The sequence below is a fragment of the Neofelis nebulosa genome, chromosome 11, assembly GCF_028018385.1.
Source record: "Neofelis nebulosa isolate mNeoNeb1 chromosome 11, mNeoNeb1.pri, whole genome shotgun sequence".
Lineage (NCBI taxonomy): Eukaryota > Metazoa > Chordata > Mammalia > Carnivora > Felidae > Neofelis > Neofelis nebulosa.
The window spans coordinates 78876977-78893712 of NC_080792.1; the positions used below are offsets into that span (position 1 = coordinate 78876977).

At 48.8% G+C, this 16736-nt stretch overlaps 1 protein-coding gene across 1 annotated transcript; it reads right to left on the reverse strand.

The window, feature by feature from the left end:
• Window positions 1–16: 16 nt before the first annotated feature.
• UNC119B (unc-119 lipid binding chaperone B) lies at window positions 17–11778 on the reverse strand. Its single transcript, XM_058691086.1, has 5 exons — window positions 11502–11778; window positions 8982–9095; window positions 6289–6403; window positions 5991–6163; window positions 17–3834 (listed from the first exon to the last, which is right to left on the reverse strand). Exons 1-5 carry the CDS (start codon window positions 11743–11745, stop codon window positions 3722–3724), a joined length of 759 nt encoding a protein of 252 aa, XP_058547069.1. The 5' UTR covers window positions 11746–11778; the 3' UTR covers window positions 17–3721.
• Between the last annotated feature and the right edge of the window lie 4958 nt (window positions 11779–16736).

Here is a 16736-nt window from a genome sequence, read left to right on the forward strand (position 1 = left end):
CAAGAGAGGATGCGTGTACTGTGAAAATCTTTTATTACTGTCTCTTGTGACAAAATAACATTTTATACAAATACGTCACCTAGTTTACTTTGGACACAAAGACAATACAAACTGGAATGAGGATCTTGGGTGAAGGGGAAAGAGGAGGAAGGACAGATCAGGTCATTGATGTTTCTTATATTCTGTGAAAAATAGATTTACAGGGGAAAAAAAAAATAGACTTTCACAACTTCAATGACTTTACATGATCCTTTGTAAAACAAGGGTAAATCCGCCTCCACCAGACCCCTCTTGTGGCGAAGATGTTCTGTAACATGGAATGTGAGTAAGTGATGATTTGACGACCAGGCTCTCACACTGGGGACGGCAGCACCTCTGCACAGGAACCCCTTGCCCCATGCCCTGGCAAGGAAATCTATGCTGGGATTCTGGGGGCAGGCTGTCTCCAGTCCCCAAACCTCACTGACATCGTGGTGACAATAGCCACCAAAAGAAAGTGACTTGACAGAGAAAAAAGAGTGCCCTGGGAGTCTACAGGGGTGGCAGGACACTAAGGCAAGACTCACCTAATTCATCCAGTACACATAGCCTATGAAATCCATTCCAGAAATGAATGCCCCTTGAAGGCATTCCCCTTGAAGATTCCCCGTCACTGCCATTTCAAGAATCGCTGGTCTACAGTTAGCCCCAGCTTCCCTGAATCACTGGCCCTCTCTGAGAATCAGATGGCCCAAAGGCCGTAGGTGTCTTCAGGGAGTCTGCATGCCTCTGAAAACTGCTTTCTCTGCAAGAGATCTCCGAGCCAACACACCAGGACGGGGAAGCCTATGTTAGCCCACAGCTACTTTAAGTTGTTATTTCTTCTGCATACTCTTTAGGACAGAATGAAATCAACAGGGATCTTCTTTGGAAAAGCAAGAAGGGCATCTTAGCCCAAAGGTTCCACAGGAAAAGAGAGATACTCTTCCTGGAGATTCCAAGGCAGAGGAACAGGAGCAAGACAGGAGAGGAAGAGGTGCAGGCGTCAGGCCCCGTGGCAACAGATGGGCCCGGCGGTCTGCTGGAATGTATTCCTCCGGGAGCTGCCGCTCAGATACCAGCTCTGAACAGAAGGCAGGGTCTCCCCCGTGCAGGTCATTTTCCCCCTCCAATGGTATGATTACCCCCAAGACAAGTGCTATCAACAGTCCAGATAACTTAATAACATGGCCTCCTGATTCAACTCCTGATTGCTTCAGCTACTTTCAGAGAAAATATGACTTCCAATTCTCTCCCCAGTTCAGGAAAAAAACTTGAATTTGAAACTCACCCTGGTTAACACCCCAGGGTGGTTAACTCTGATTTCCTGAGTAATGAGACATACGAATCCAGACTCCCAGGTACAGAATACCAGACAGAACTTCTGGAGCAGAAGAGGGCATATCCCTGTCCTGGTGGGCACAGACTGAGCACATGGTCTCAAAACCGTCTCCAGTGAGACTAAGGCAAGCCAGTGGGGAGGAGAATACAGCACTATTCAGGCCAGAATGCCTCCCTCCTCTGCCCTCCAGGCAGAGGCTAACACTGCACATAAGAGACAGCCCACGAGTCCACACAACATGATCTATCCTGGGACATGTTTCCAAGACATACTCAACTGAGCAGAGCTCTGGAAGCTCCAAAAACCACATCCTAGATACTAAGTGAATATCAAATAGTAGAAAATCTCCTGATTAGGCCACTGTCACATAGAGAAGGGGCGATTCTCAAGCTCAATATGCACACACAAATATGCTAGAGGAGAAACCGAAGGTAAGGAAGCAGTGCTGATGTCTGTCCACAGAGGAGGAGGGAAGGAGACCAATGCAGCTTTCCCCAGCAGCATGTGGGACAGAGCCACACATAAGGCACCTAGATTTGTAGTGGACTCCGGTTCTAAGATTCACCCGGCCTGGTGATGAGTAAGCTGTCTGCAGGGTGCCTGGTCTCTTCCCTCCTCAGCAGTTGGACCCAGTGCCAACACACACAAGTAAGGGTTTTCTCAGTGAGAAAGCTGCCAGCACCTGGCAAAGCCCAGATTCTGGCCTGGCACAGAGCACTACTAGGCCAAGGTTCAAGGCCACTCACGCTCTAGAATCCAAACAGGGAGAGACACTGGTTAGTGAATGCACAGGGGCTTTCTGTGGCAAAGCACTGGCCCTTCCATCCTGGGCCCCGCATGGCTTTTGTCCCAAGCATCTTGGGAGACTGCTCTCCGTCAGTTACTATGATGCTTCACAATGACTATCACCACATACCTGGGCCCTTCCTACTGCTACCTTTCTATCGATGCAAAATCCTGGCCACAGCAACGATCTTATCAGAGGGTCAGCTAAAGCCACCCACAGTCAGACAACCATACGGAGCTGAGGTGGCAAGAGTCTACCCAGTAAGGGCCTGAGGACAAACATAACCCACAAGGATGTGCAAGGAAGGTTTTTTGAGAGCACCCTTTGAGAGCCACCTCAGGCTAGTTCATCCTTTCCAAACAACCAAAAGAACTCCAACTAGCAGTATGAAGGATCAGAATATGCATTAGAGGTCTGACCTGCCAGGATGGTTCCAGAAACTACTTCAGTAGAAAGACAGACAGGAAAATCCTCCTAAATAAGAAATCTACAGAGTTTCAGACGCAAATCCCCATCAAAGCCAATCCTGCAGGCTCTCCTGTGTTGAAAAATCAAATCCTTCCTTTAAGTAGCTGTTGGTCCGTAACTATATCCAGTCCCAACACGAGCCAGATTAGCCCCAGGAACCTGATTAATGCTATCAGAAGTCTAACCACACATCACATATGCTGGGAACACCACTGACATCTTATAAAACCTCTCCAAAAGAAGCCTAGAAATAAAAAAATGAAACAAAAAACACAAAATACGAGGCCTGATGTGGCCTCAAGAGATCCTACTGCTCCAAGAGCAAACACTGCCACATTCTATTTCAGGAGATACTCAAAGGTTAGGAGGCAGGAAACACAGAGCAAGCTTGTCTTTCCTCCAAAGCGGGAACAGAAGGCACTGCCAGGCTGAAACCTTGTCATATCCCCGGGAGGGCTGGTGGAAGATCCTGGAAGTCAGACAGAGAAGCAGGCCTCTCCACAACATGGACTTTTCAGTTTGGCAGCCCTGCCGGCCGCTGGTGCCTCCACTCCTGGCACCCACACACACCCCCTTTTTTTCCAGTTGCTTTCGAACTATGCTCAAACTGAGGTCAGACTGTGCCACCGGCAATACTGCAAGTGAGAGGGCGAGCTGCCTGGAAGAGACCCACCGTTCAGCTTCTCACCGCACCCAGGAACCTATGGAAAAGCCGCTGACTGGCAAGCCGGCTGGCCAGAGCCTCCTTACCCTGACACAGCTGTGCCCGTAGCGGCCCGGGCTCATCAGCACAACCAGCAGGCAGCTATGACTACGTGAAAATAAATTTTCTTTTTTCTCTGGATTCCAGGAGCCTTACCCTAATCCTTCACTTTACTATAATATGTCTGCAACCTAAGGGGTAGGGGAAAAGGGAAGAAAAAGTGCTGGGGAAGAAAACACAGCACTGCTTGGCACCTCTCTTGGAGCACAGGAAACCACCACCCCAGCCTTGGCTTCCTGGGACCAGGTTCCAGATGTGTGTTGACGAACAGCAGGTTCAACCACCTCCATGTGCCAGGACCTCGGGCCACAGCAAAGCACCTCCCCGTCCACTCCCACAGCGGTCACTGGCCTCCATTATAGGCATAATCGGCCTTGTTGTGCATTATCAGCTTGTTGTCAACAAAGTAGAAGCTGTCAGAACGGGTCTCATAGGGATTTTCAATCATCAGACGAACTGCAGGTCAGAGAAAGGGAAAAAGCAAAGACTTACGTGTGAGTCTGCCCCACAGACTTGGTGGGGGAAAACTTAGTATCCCCTCTAGGGGCACCTGGGTGGCTCAGCTGATAAGCATCAGACTTCGGCTCAGGTCATGATCTCACAGTTTGTGAGTTCGAGCCCTGTTCAAGCCCTGCATCAGGTTCTCTGCCGTCAGCGCAAAGCCCATTTTGAATCCTCTGTTTCCCCCGTCTTTGCCCCCCTTCCCCACTCTCTCCCCCTTCCCCACTCTCTCTCTCTCTAAAAAAAAAAAAACCCTCTTTAAAAATTAAAATTAGTGCCCCCTCTAAAATTCATAGGCCAGCCCTCCAGAACATGTGCGTATACTGTTAGAATAATGAGGTCAGAACAGAGGGGGCCAGGCTTAGAGAGCTGGAGAGAACCAAAGAGGCCCCCAACTTAAACATGATACCCACTTCAACACAAGGATGCAATCCTCTCTCTGACATGGCACTCCTTGAGCATCTCGAGCCTGGACTCGTACTCGGAACCCCAGGAAAACAGGATTACCCTTTGCCGAACATGGACTACTGCACATTGTTTATTCAGTACTTCTGGTCTGTTCCCCACCTCTAGACATTCTGGTCCAAATTCCAAAAGCTGTGCCTCACTGTGCCCACTTCCCATGGGCACTCCTGACAACCAAAGGAACCCTAGGTATACATGAGTGAGGGGTGACAAAGGGCAAGGAGCCTTTTCCAGGGATGGCTCAGGGTATTCACTCGCAAAAGATTCAGCAAAAGGTCTGCTTGTCTTGGGATCCAGATTTAAATCTCATTTGTCCAGGCAGCTGCCCAGGCCTCTTTCACCATTCTGGAAAGTCAAGATAATTTAACAGTCACTACCTCTGATCAGTTCTGAGTTAACGATCACAAGCTATTTTGGTTCCTCTGGAGGAAACGCTCTGGTTTACCACAGGTCTCAAAAGATGAAACTGACTGTTGAAAGTCCTTTGGACCCACCTAGGCCAAAGTTACTTGGTTTATATCCAGAATATTGACCTCCACACTCTTTTAGCTTATGTGTTTTCAAGAAGAAAAGTTCTACCACCTTGGGTAAAAACTTGTACTACTATACATAATCTTTCCTTGCAAGTATCTACATATCCTGGCACAGCTTGGGGAGCGGGTTTAAAACCAGGACCAGATGCTGTCATAAACAGTCCACCCCAGGCAGCAATCCTCATTTTACCTAAAAGCAGCACTGCCATGTGACCGAAGAACATTCTGGCTTTCAGAATACAATTTTAAGGACATGGGATTCTGAGAAAACCAGTCAGTATATGCAGATCCTTCCCTACAACTCAGCCAAACCCCCACACTATTCACAGGCTCCCGCTCATATTCTCAATGTTCTGGAGCCATTTTCCCTGGTTACTAACAGATAATGCCAGCCTGAGAGAGCTCCACCAGAGTCATGGGAACTGATAAAGCCTGCTCTCTCTCTCGATGAGTCCACCTCTTCCCCTGCCTCGGCTCCTCCCTCTGGTGCCTCCCCAGCTTTTCTTCCACAGGACTACAGGATTACTCTTCCTAAGACGTGACTTCTGTCCTGCCATTCCTTCTGTTCCAAACCCTATAAGAGCTCCCTATTTCCTGTGGCTCTATTCTGACAGTTTATCTATGCAACCTCTGCTTGCAGGGAATGGGAAAGACGAGGCCCCCAGACCTCTGATTCTATTCAGTCCCCAGCTTAGCTTCTCCCTCTAAGGAGAAAGGGGAGGGCAAAGAAGGAGCGCCGAGCAGAAGCCAATGACTAGCACACAGTGGAAAAGCAAGCCTAACGGAGGCTCGGAGAGGCACTCCGGCTAACTCTAGTCCCAGAAATCATCATGGCCCTCTCTTCCTCTTCCTCAGTCACCCCCTTTCCCTGCAGCAGGCACCCAAAGCAGATGGCCTGCATTATTAAAACCTCTGATGCTCCCATACAGGCAGAATTTGAAACCCTAGACAGGAGCACTAGGAAATGAGAAGCCTGAGGTCAAATGCCCGGAGAGGCATCATGTCACTACCTCCCTCCTCTGCCAGATGAGGGTGTTGGACCAGATAGACTCCAAAGTTTGTTCCTTCTAGTCCTAAGAATTTAGGACGGGGAAGAAGTCAGGGGATACATACTGACATCCTCAGAAAGCTGGGGAAACTCATAGATATGTTCACAAGTGTTTCTACTGCTGGGGATGCAGAAGCCGAAATCAAAGTCAAAGTTTTTCAGCAAGCGTTCCCGGAAATAGTGCCGCTCAATCATCCGGAAGTTTGACACAGGTTTGTCTCCCACTGTGAACTCCACTCTGCAAAATAAATCTCTGTGAGCCCTACTTTGCCTCCTCCCTTCTTTAAAGCCAACCCAGAACCCAACCGAGAACATTCTTTGTGGACAAACGAGTGTTCTCCCTCCAGAAATACTGGTACTCACGTAGCCCCGACTGTGCGGAGGCGGAGAAATGCCGGTGTGAACTGATAGCGGACAAAACGTCCCGCGCTGATATCCACATCTCCACCTTCCTCCTCCTCCTCCTCCTCCTCTTGGTCTGAAAGAGCACAAGGAATCCTGAGCGTACTGTCTCAGCGCCACCAAACAACACAATCAGTTAACAGCACTAACACCAACGGCAGGATGGCTGATATTTACTGGGCACTTGCTACATAGCAGGCCCTGCGCTGATCATTTCACAGAATCCTCCCAACCCTGTGGACAGTCATCATTATCTCCATCTTATAGATAAGGATGCAGAAGCCCAGAGTGGTTAAGCAGCAAGTTCAAATTCCCCCAAACAGTACACGGAGGGAACAGGGATTTGAACCCAGGTCCATCTGACTTGAAGCTTGTTCTTATAAACATTAAGCTATTTACCTTTTATGTAGTTGAGTGGCTTGGGCCGTATCCTAAGAGTGAAGCTTGAAACAGGCTGGGTACTAGGTCCCTGGCATGGTCTATATTATACATAGTTATCAGGTCGCAGTGCTAGCTGCTAACCAAAAGAACGTGCCTACGAAGGTTGAAAATAGGCAAAAGGTGAGTTCAGAGAACACAACACTTTCTGACAGGCAGCAAAGACAAGCTCCAAGACATAATCTTGTCATTTAAATGGAAGACACGGGCCTACAGCCTTGGGGTACTGTAACGCCTATCCCAGGCCATGCCAAATCAGACACCGACAACCTGGGAAACAGTGAGGTAGGTAAGCAATGAGCCAACATGCTGGACCTGACTGAGGGTGAGTCTAGTCCATTCCTGAGCCCAGGAAATGGAAGTTTTGTAAAATGAATCAGACAACCATTTTAATGTGAACAAGGAGATAGTTCCCACTAGTAGCCATCCAGTATCCCACAAAAAGGTTTTCTCCAGGTATTGGCTGAATGTGGGTGCAACTTCTGTCTTTTTTAACCCCAAACATCCCTCTGCCTATCACAAGCCCAAGAGCAAATGGGGAACCAGACGGAGCAGGCGTTCAGAGCCAGAGACTCTAGAGCCCTCGCTCCAACAATGTGATTCAGAGAGAATCAGACCAAATCTCAGGGATTCAAACTCATCAGAACAAGTGTAGTAAGAGGGTACTGATTCAGTGTGAGCATATTCTAAGTGAATCAAGATCCTTACAGGTAAAGACTGGAGAAGCTGAAAATCAAGGTGTCTTTTTTTTTTTATAAATTTTTTTCTTCTTAACATTTATTTATTTTTGAGACAGAGAGAGACAGAGCATGAACAGGGGAGGATCAGAGAGAGAGAGAGGGAGACACAGAATGTCAAACAGGCTCCAGGCTTTGAGCTGTCAGCACAGAGCCTGACGCGGGGCTCGAACTGACAGACCGTGAGATCATGACCTGAGCCGAAGTTGGACGCTCAACAGACTGAGCCACCCAGGCGCCCCAAAAATCAAGGTGTCTTTACAAGTTCTGTAGCCTCCCTGTTTGAGACAGTTCAGTTTTGTACTGAAATGACTACTCTGGGCCCAGCCTAGTCCAAGTCCACACATCTGAAATGGCCATGGGGTCCTCGAAACATCCAAAGTACTGGGACATTTCGCGTAGGGACGTGAATACCACAGACCCAGGAGGCTGCCTGGCCCTGATCCTCCCAATACCAGCTAAGTATCCACAAGCTGGAGCCTTCAGGTCCAGCTTCAGGTCAGCACTAGATTATGAGAGCATGAAGGATGCCAGGTGGGGTGAGAAGACCAGGGCTCTAGCCTTGCCTGTGTGATGAACCTGAGCCGAGACCTTCTCAGGAAAGCCCTTCGACCTGTCTGGGCTACTAACACCTGCCTTACCAAATTTACAGGCTCTTTCTGAGTAGCAAATCATTATGAGAAGAGTTTTGCAAAAAGAATTCTTGATTCAGACCTCAGTGGATACTGCAGTCATCTGTGCTGGTGTTCCAGTAACTAACTCCAGGGGGTGCTCCGTCTCCAGTGATGAGCTCCAAAGACTTTGATGTGGCCTGGCTAGCCAGAGAGGAACCACCCTGGAGCTGCGTGCACTACAACACAGGAAGCATCTATTCAAGGCTAATTTAAGGAATCCCAAGTAGATGAGTTCATAGGTCTGGGCTTTCTGTTCCTCCAGAAAATGGTGGAGATTAACATCCAAACTAGGCCTTACAAGAAAACAGAAGGCACTGTTGAAAGGAAAGCGAGCGAGAAGACAGGTGAGCCTGGACTGGGACCCCCAGCATGACCCTTCCAGTGTCCCCAGGACACACGGCTCAGGTGAGCTTTCTTCATTGTACTTTTAATTCCAAGGTTTCCTTTCCTAAGCAGAGGCAACATGGTAAGAGGAATGAGCACAGGACCGTGGGAAAGTCACTTGGAAATTCTGAGACTCAGTTTCCTTATCTGGAAAATGGGAGTAATAGCTCCTCACAGAGACGTGAGGATCACATGACCTGATGTAAACAGAAACATGTGGGACACAGCGCCCAGCACAGAGCAGATACTCAGCAAACATCAGCCTCTTAACGCAGCTGCAAACCAGGGCACCTGGCAGCCCAAGCTTCAGGAGGAGGCAAGGAAGTGGACACACTGGAGTCCATGCCACACGATGCAATGGTACACACAAATTCGAGCTTCAAGGACCTTTTGAAGTGACTGCTACAGTACTGAGGCCTACCTGAAACACAAGGTTTGGCAATCTCAAAAAGCACCGTCCCTGTCTCCAAATCTCGAATTTTGAAGCGGGTGAAATCAATACTGTAGATGTTATCTTCAGGTTTACATAAATAATCTGAAATGAGAGACAGAGAGAGAGAGAGACACCAATGCTGTTAAATAATCATCCAAAACTACCATTCATTTCTTCCTCAAGTTTTGAAGCAAACTCAGCTTTTTTTCTTATACAACTCACTTAAAATACACTCAAAAACTTCCCCTTACGTTAAAAGCAAATGTTGCAGGAAGAGAATAAAGGGATCAAAGAAAGAAAAAAAGAGCATGGATTTGGTTTGCATGAAAGATTGTCGTAACACTTTAAGAAACAGGGATAGTATAAGGGGATTCCTTTGGAAACCCCTTGAATATCACAACAGGACAGAATTTTTTTTAGAAATCCATTTAAAAACATTCATGCTAATCTAATGGCTAATATAGTACTTGTTTGCCAGCCATTAGTATCACAAAGCAGAGAGCAGCAAACTTTTTCTGCAAAGGGCCAGACCATAAATAATTTAGACTCTGGGGCCACACTGTCTCTATCACAACCACTCAACTCTTGTCACTGTAGCGCAAAAGCAGCCACAGACAACACACAAATGAATGAGCATAGCTGTAGTCCGATAAAAGTATTTACAGATACTGAAATACGAATTGCATGTAACCATGTGGGGCAAGATTTCTCCCCCTCCCCCGCCGAACTATTTAAAACTGTAAAAACCATTCTTAGCTTGTGGGCTGTACCAAATCAGGCAGTGGGCCACATCTACACAGGTGACAGGACAGACTGGCTGGTGAGGGTACTGGGCCAAAGTAACGTGGAACCTCTGACCACCTGAGCAGCTGGTCAATACAGTACTGATCAGAGAAAACTTTGCTGATTTCTTTCTACGATGACTCCTGACCGCATGATGGCAAACTGAAGAGCTCCTGATTACTTCATAAATCTGAAAAAGACTGAGGAAGGTTCTGCACCTTTAGAGGGTACTCCATACACAACTGAACGGAACAGGCTAACAAAATCCAGAGGTCACCAAGCTCTGACCTGTGGCTTTCTCCAGTAGGCTGCTGACATGAATTTGAGCCACAGCACCAATCCCAAGCCCCTACACAGGACCTCTGCCCACCAAGAACACTGCTTAGGGCCAGGCATTACAACGGCCCGATTCCCCCTTGGTATGAGGAGAAAGTAGGAGGTTAGAAGGCTCAGGTGATGAGCACTTGTATGCATTCAGGGCCCCGAATGAAAACTGGGTCAGAACTGAAGAGCAAGACCTACTAAAGATATACTCAGGCATGCTACGGACAGGCCCGACCCAAAGAGTGATGGCAAATGGGGACGTGGAAATATCCAGAATAAGGTTAAACCTCTTAAGAGATGGGAATTCCTTTTCATACTGGCTGGACCAAGGCCCACCGCCTGAACTCCCATCCCCACATCACTGGAGCTGCCACCAGCTCCCTGAGGTACACCCGAGCGGCCCCAGGCTGACAGCTAAAGCCATTCAGCAGAGGACACTGGGGCAGCCTTAGGTCCGTGGCGGGAGTGCGGGTGCTGCAGGGTTAGAAGTGTGGAGGGCAGCAGGGTCTAACAAGGTGACTGCAAACTCTGGGGAAGAAATAGCAAGACAAAGGGCATCAGGTCAGGGCTCGGCTTGGAAGAGAACAGAGAAAGGAAGGAGAACCAGGACAGGGGGCTGGGCAATATGTTTCTTCCCACCCGTACCTACATCCATGAAAAGGTGTGGTAGAATGGTTGCACGGCACATTCTCGATTCACTAGAACACGTGTCAAGAGCAGGAGTCACATTTTGGATCGTGTACATAAACTGAAACTTTATCAACATACTTTTTAATGTGGCTGTTTAAAATCTGCATGAAATGCCACTGTTTGAGGAAGGAGGAACGCCCCTGCACACAAAGGAACAAGGCTTGGGACCAAAAGAGGTAGGGCGGTCAAGCCAGGCTGGAGAGGGGGGCTGTCAGGGGCCGGGGTGCAGAAAGGCGGAGGAAGAAGGTAGGGGTCTGGGCAGGCAGACGCTGAGGCTGAGGGAGCCTGGCTCGGCAGGAACTTCACTGATCCCTGTGGGTCTTCCAGGATGAGGGGGCAGCAGTCCCACTTACCAGGGTCAAGAGGATCCAGTTAAGCTTAAGGGGGGGCTCCCTACCCACACAGATCCAGCTGAGGAGGAGAACGGCCGGCCTGGAGGCCCAGCTGCGGCCGGCCCAGGAGAAGCCTGGCGTGGCTGGACGCAGGGGAACGCAGTCAAGCTCAAAGAGAACCCCTTCCCAACCTAGGCTAGTTGAGGGTGGGAGGCGCAGAGCTCGCCCGGCGGAGTGGCCGGCGGCGCGGCCTGGCCGACCGAGGGGGCCACAGGGTGGACCCCCGGGCCGGTCAGGCGGCGAGCGGCCGGCTCCGCTGAAGGCGACAAGGGGCCCGGGGCCCAGCGCGACGGCAGGGCGCGGCCGAGCGGGCACTCACTCTCGGTGACCCGGCTGAGGCGCAGGACGTGCTCGGGCCGGATGGTGTCCAGAGCCAGCAGCTCCTGCTCCGTGACCGCCGCCCCGATGCCGTCCTCTGTCGCGTGGGGGGGCGCCTGCCGCCGCGCCTTGAGTCGGTTCAGGACACCGCCGCCTGCCTTCTTCTTCTCCTCTTTGCCGGCCACCAGCGCCCCCGGCCCAGCCGCTGACCCCGCGGCCGCAGCCTTCGGGTTCGACCCGCTCATCGCTCCGCCGCCAAGATGGCCGCCGCCTCCGCAGCGCCGTAACTATGGAGAGCGGGGGCGGGGCCCGGGGTGGCACCTGGGGAGGGGTGGGGGCGGGGGCGGGGCCTGCGGGTCAGCGGCCGGCTGCCGTCTCGCCTGCTTGGGCCCAGCCAGGTGGTAAGCCGCAAGGGTGGCTGGGGTGCCAACCCCCAGACTCTCCATCAGGTCCCCAAAGTCACCTCACCTCGGGGCGCCTGGGTGGCGCAGTCGGTTAAGCGTCCGACTTCAGCCAGGTCACGATCTCACGGTCCGTGAGTTCGAGCCCCGCGTCAGGCTCTGGGCCGATGGCTCGGAGCCTGGAGCCTGTTTCCAATTCTGTGTCTCCCTCTCTCTCTGCCCCTCCCCCGTTCATGCTCTGTCTCTCTCTGTCCCAAAAATAAATAAAAAACGTTGAAAAAAAAAATTAAAAAAAAAAAAAAAAAAAGTCACCTCACCTCAAATGTCTTTAAAATATTTCATACAGTCAAATGACTTTCTGTCATATAAACTGTAGACAAGGCATCTTGAGAGAGTTTTTTAATCTGTAGCACAGAAGTTAAAAGTGCTTGCCTTGCAAAAAGCACCTTTCCAGAGTACAGTTTCTAAATCCTACTGTGCCAGGCTTTGGGCTCGACCTTGTGCTAGACTACAGGGAACGTAAGAACATGAATGAGGACTGGGATTGGGTCCACCTTATTCACTATTGTATTCTGGCAGTCCAGCTCATGGCTGACACAGTAGGTGCTCAATAATGAGCGAGTGAGTGAAGGAATGCTCCACTCTGAAGGAGCTTCCCCTTTGCTGGGACAGACTGTGAAGTACATAATTCATTATGTGGCCCTTCCTCTTGACCAACCCAGTAAGTATGAATGAACTCAAAGAGGAGCCAGATGGCCAACTGCTCTAAAAAGAGGTAGAGCAAAGATGCTACCGGAACACACAGGAGTGGTCGGGCCAATCGGGAAGAGGCTTCACAGAGGCAACATCTGCACTGAGCCCTGGAAGTTAACCATGACTTCACCAATTGGAAGAGGTGGGCCAGGGGGTTGAGTGGGTGAAGGGTGGGTTGAGGCCCTCCTCTCACACCCCTGGTTGGCTCCTTCTCTAGGGATTCTGGATCAACAGTCTTCTGTGTCGGAGGCCTGGGCCTACAACTGATGTAGTGTGTCTTCTAAGTGTGGTATCACATCTTACCCAGACTTAGGCCAGAGTGAAACTCCACCTTTCTCCCCATGGTCAGCCTCAATACTTAATTTATGCCAGGCTTTGCTGTGTCCTTCTCACCTTATGTAAGGGGCTTGGGAGGGGCTGACAGACCTAGCCTCGTTCATGGACAAAATCCAAACCTTACTACACCCCAGCTGCCCAGCCTGGTGGAACAGTATGTGGCCAAGTTCCTATCTAAAAACTGTCCTGTCTTTGAGAGATTACCACGGTGGCATTTACCAAACCGTTCAGGAAAATTTTAATAGATGTGTACAAAGAATTAAAGTCCTTCCCTTTGCAAACAACTCTTTTAAAACCACTCAGCAGTGAGTGGTTACTGAAGAATTTCCAGAACTTTTAATACGCTACTTAATTGTGAATCACCAGGAGGGAGGCTCAGAATGCAGCCATTTCCCACTCACTTACTCACTGAACCTTTGTTCTCAGAGTTCTCAGGAATAGTTACCTGGATCCCCCACTTTTCTCTTTCTAGGGATGGTAACAAATGTATTACCCCTTTTATGCACAGAGTTGTTTAGTGCAAAGATGTTTACCACAGAACCATTTGCAACATTGAAAAATTACAATAAATTACAGTTGCATCCATTCAAGTTATGCAGCTGTTAAAAAGAATGAGATCCCAGGCCCCTGGGTGGCTGGTCTGTTAAGCATCTGACTCTTGATTTCAGCTCAGGTCATGATCTCACGGTTTGTGAATTCCAGCCCCACATCAGGCTCTCTGTTGTCAGCACATAGACTTGCTCAAGTGTGCTCGCGCATGTGTGCTCTCAAAAATAAACATAAAAAAAAAAAAAACCTTAAAAAAAAAAAAAAGAATGAGATCCATCTATATGTACCAGTATAGAGAGAGCTTAGACATATTGGGGGTAGGAGGAGGCAGGGGGGACAAGGCACAGAATCCCATTTGTTTAAAATAAAAAGGACATGAAAAACAAAAAGGGGGGGGGGCACACCTGGCTGGCTCAATTGGTTAAGCATGGACTCTTGATTTTGGCTCAGGTCATGATCTCACAGTTCATGGGTTCCAGCCCCTTCACAGGCTCTGTGCTGATATCACAGAGCCTGCTTGGGCTTCTCTCTGTCCTTCACCCCCTGGCATTTGCATGCTCATGCTCTCTCTCCCAAAATAATAAACTTAAAAAAAAGAAAGTAAAAATAAATAAAATAAAAAGGACATGAATATATGGATCTGCATTTGTTTTTGTTTTTTTTTTTTAATTTTTTTTCAACGTTTTTTATTTATTTTTGGGACAGAGAGAGACAGAGCATGAACGGGGGAGGGGCAGAGAGAGAGGGAGACACAGAATCGGAAACAGGCTCCAGGCTCTGAGCCGTCAGCCCAGAGCCCGACGCGGGGCTCGAACTCACGGACCGCGAGATCGTGACCTGGCTGAAGTCGGACGCTTAACCGACTGCGCCACCCAGGCGCCCCAATATGGATCTGCATTTGTAACTGCAAAGGAAGAGATCTTGAGATACACTAAAGTGTTAAGCGTAGTTCCCTCGGGGGAGGAGACAGTATTAGGAGGAACGAACTAAAAAGAGAATATAGTCACTTTTGACATGAGAGCTACTTATGCACTATTTTGTCACCAGCATACGATCATGGGTTGCTTATATATTTAAAAAATATACATCTTAGGATCTTTGTCCGGAAGGAAAACATTAAACCAAAGTAGCCTTATCTTCTCTTAAAATTTAAAAGCAACTTCACATGTGATCACTTTTTCCTGTTCAAAAGCAAATTAAATAAAAACTCCTATATAGGGAGCTGGAGCTGGGGCCTATACTCTCTCGGGTCACTACCTATGAACCTTTGTACACACACACACACACACACACACACACGGAAGGAGTAGGAAGAATAAGGGCTATAAACTCCAATCTGCTGCTACTTCTCTTCACCAATCTTTCTAAGGCGTATCAAAAGGCTCTTTTAAAAAGTGTTTTTTGAAAAGTACATAAACTAACACCATGTTTGGAGGAAAGAGGACAACACAGAGCTGCTACCGGATTAGCAAATTTTAACCCAAGGTTTCCCTGGGCTAGATGCGGGAAGGCCAGCATGGACAGGCCAGACTCTTTCACCCCAGCTCTGAGCTCTGCAAGTCCCTCTCCTGGTTGTTTTCCTTGCTGTAAGAGGTGTGACAGTGGCTATTTTCCAGGGCAGTCCCAGGGTAGCCAGGCAGTCTGACTCAAACCAGGCCAGGCAGGTGGGGCCTGGTGCTGGTGCAACCAAGGTAAGCAAGACATCAGAGGGCTTTTTCTGCAAAGACTGGGAACTTCAGTCCTCCTTCCTACTCCCTCCTAAAGGTGGCATGCATCGAATTGGCGGGTCAAAGCTGGGACTGCAGGCATGCCTTGTGGTCTGGGACTGAGAACTGGTAACTTCCCTAGTAGCCAAGTCACCATCTCCCTGGCTGAGGGCTGTTTTTACAAAGCAAGAATTTATATTTATATCCCACCTGTTTCCAAAAGGGATTTCTCGCATATTGCCAAGTCATACAGCACAAGCTTGGTGAGTGAAAACTCATGGAGCCTTGTGGAGGGCAGTACTTCCAAATTTTTAAATGCATATAATGTTTGACCCAATAATTCCCCAATGGATTCTGAAGAAACATGTGCACATGTGCAGAATAAATCTGTGTAGGGGCACCTGGGTGGCTCAATCAGTTAAGCGTCTGACTTCCACTCAAGTCAGAATCTCACCGCTTGTGAATTCGAGCCCCACATCGGGCTCTGTGCACAGACGGTTTGAGCCTGGAGCCTGCTTCGGATCCTGTGTCTCCCTCTCTCTCTGCCCCTCCCCGCTCATACTGTGTCTCTCTCTGTCTCAAAAATAAACATTAAAAAAAAAAATCTGTATCAATATGTGTATATGTATATATGCGTATACATATAAATATATGTCCATATAAAATACGTATAAAAGGAAAGATATCCACCAGACCATCACCTATATTCTCCTCTAGGGATTAGATGAGTAGGTATGAGAATGAGAAGTTTTCAGATTTTGCATCCATATAACTTTAAATTAAAAAAATGCTCATAGGGGCGCCTGGGTGGCGCAGTCGGTTAAGCGTCCGACTTCAGCCAGGTCACGATCTCGCGGTCCGTGAGTTCGAGCCCCGCGTCAGGCTCTGGGCTGATGGCTCGGAGCCTGGAGCCTGTTTCCGATTCTGTGTCTCCCTCTCTCTCTGCCCCTCCCCCATTCATGCTCTGTCTCTCTGTCCCAAAAATAAATAAAAAACGTTGGAAAAAAAAAAATGCTCATGTATTTCCTATATCACTACATCTTAAAGAGTTACTTTCTTTTTCAGAAAAGGAATGATATAATAAACCTCCATTTAACCATCACCCAGCATCATCAGTTACCTTCATTTAATTGTTTTTTGTTTTGTCTTGTTTTTTAAAGAACAGCACATCATGGCATTAAGAGCATGAGCGTGTGGGGGCGCCTGGGTGGCGCAGTCGGTTAAGCGTCCGACTTCAACCAGGTCACGATCTCGCGGTCCGTGAGTTCGAGCCCCGCGTCAGGCTCTGGGCTGATGGCTCAGAGCCTGGAGCCTGTTTCTGATTCTGTGTCTCCCTCTCTCTCTGCCCCTCCCCCGTTCATGCTCTGTCTCTCTCTGTCCCAAAAATAAATTAAAAAACGTTGAAAAAAAAAAAAAAAAGAGCATGAGCGTGTGGTTAGTCCCACTCCTCACTCTGTCACTTACCAGCTATGTGACTTCGGGCAGGTCATC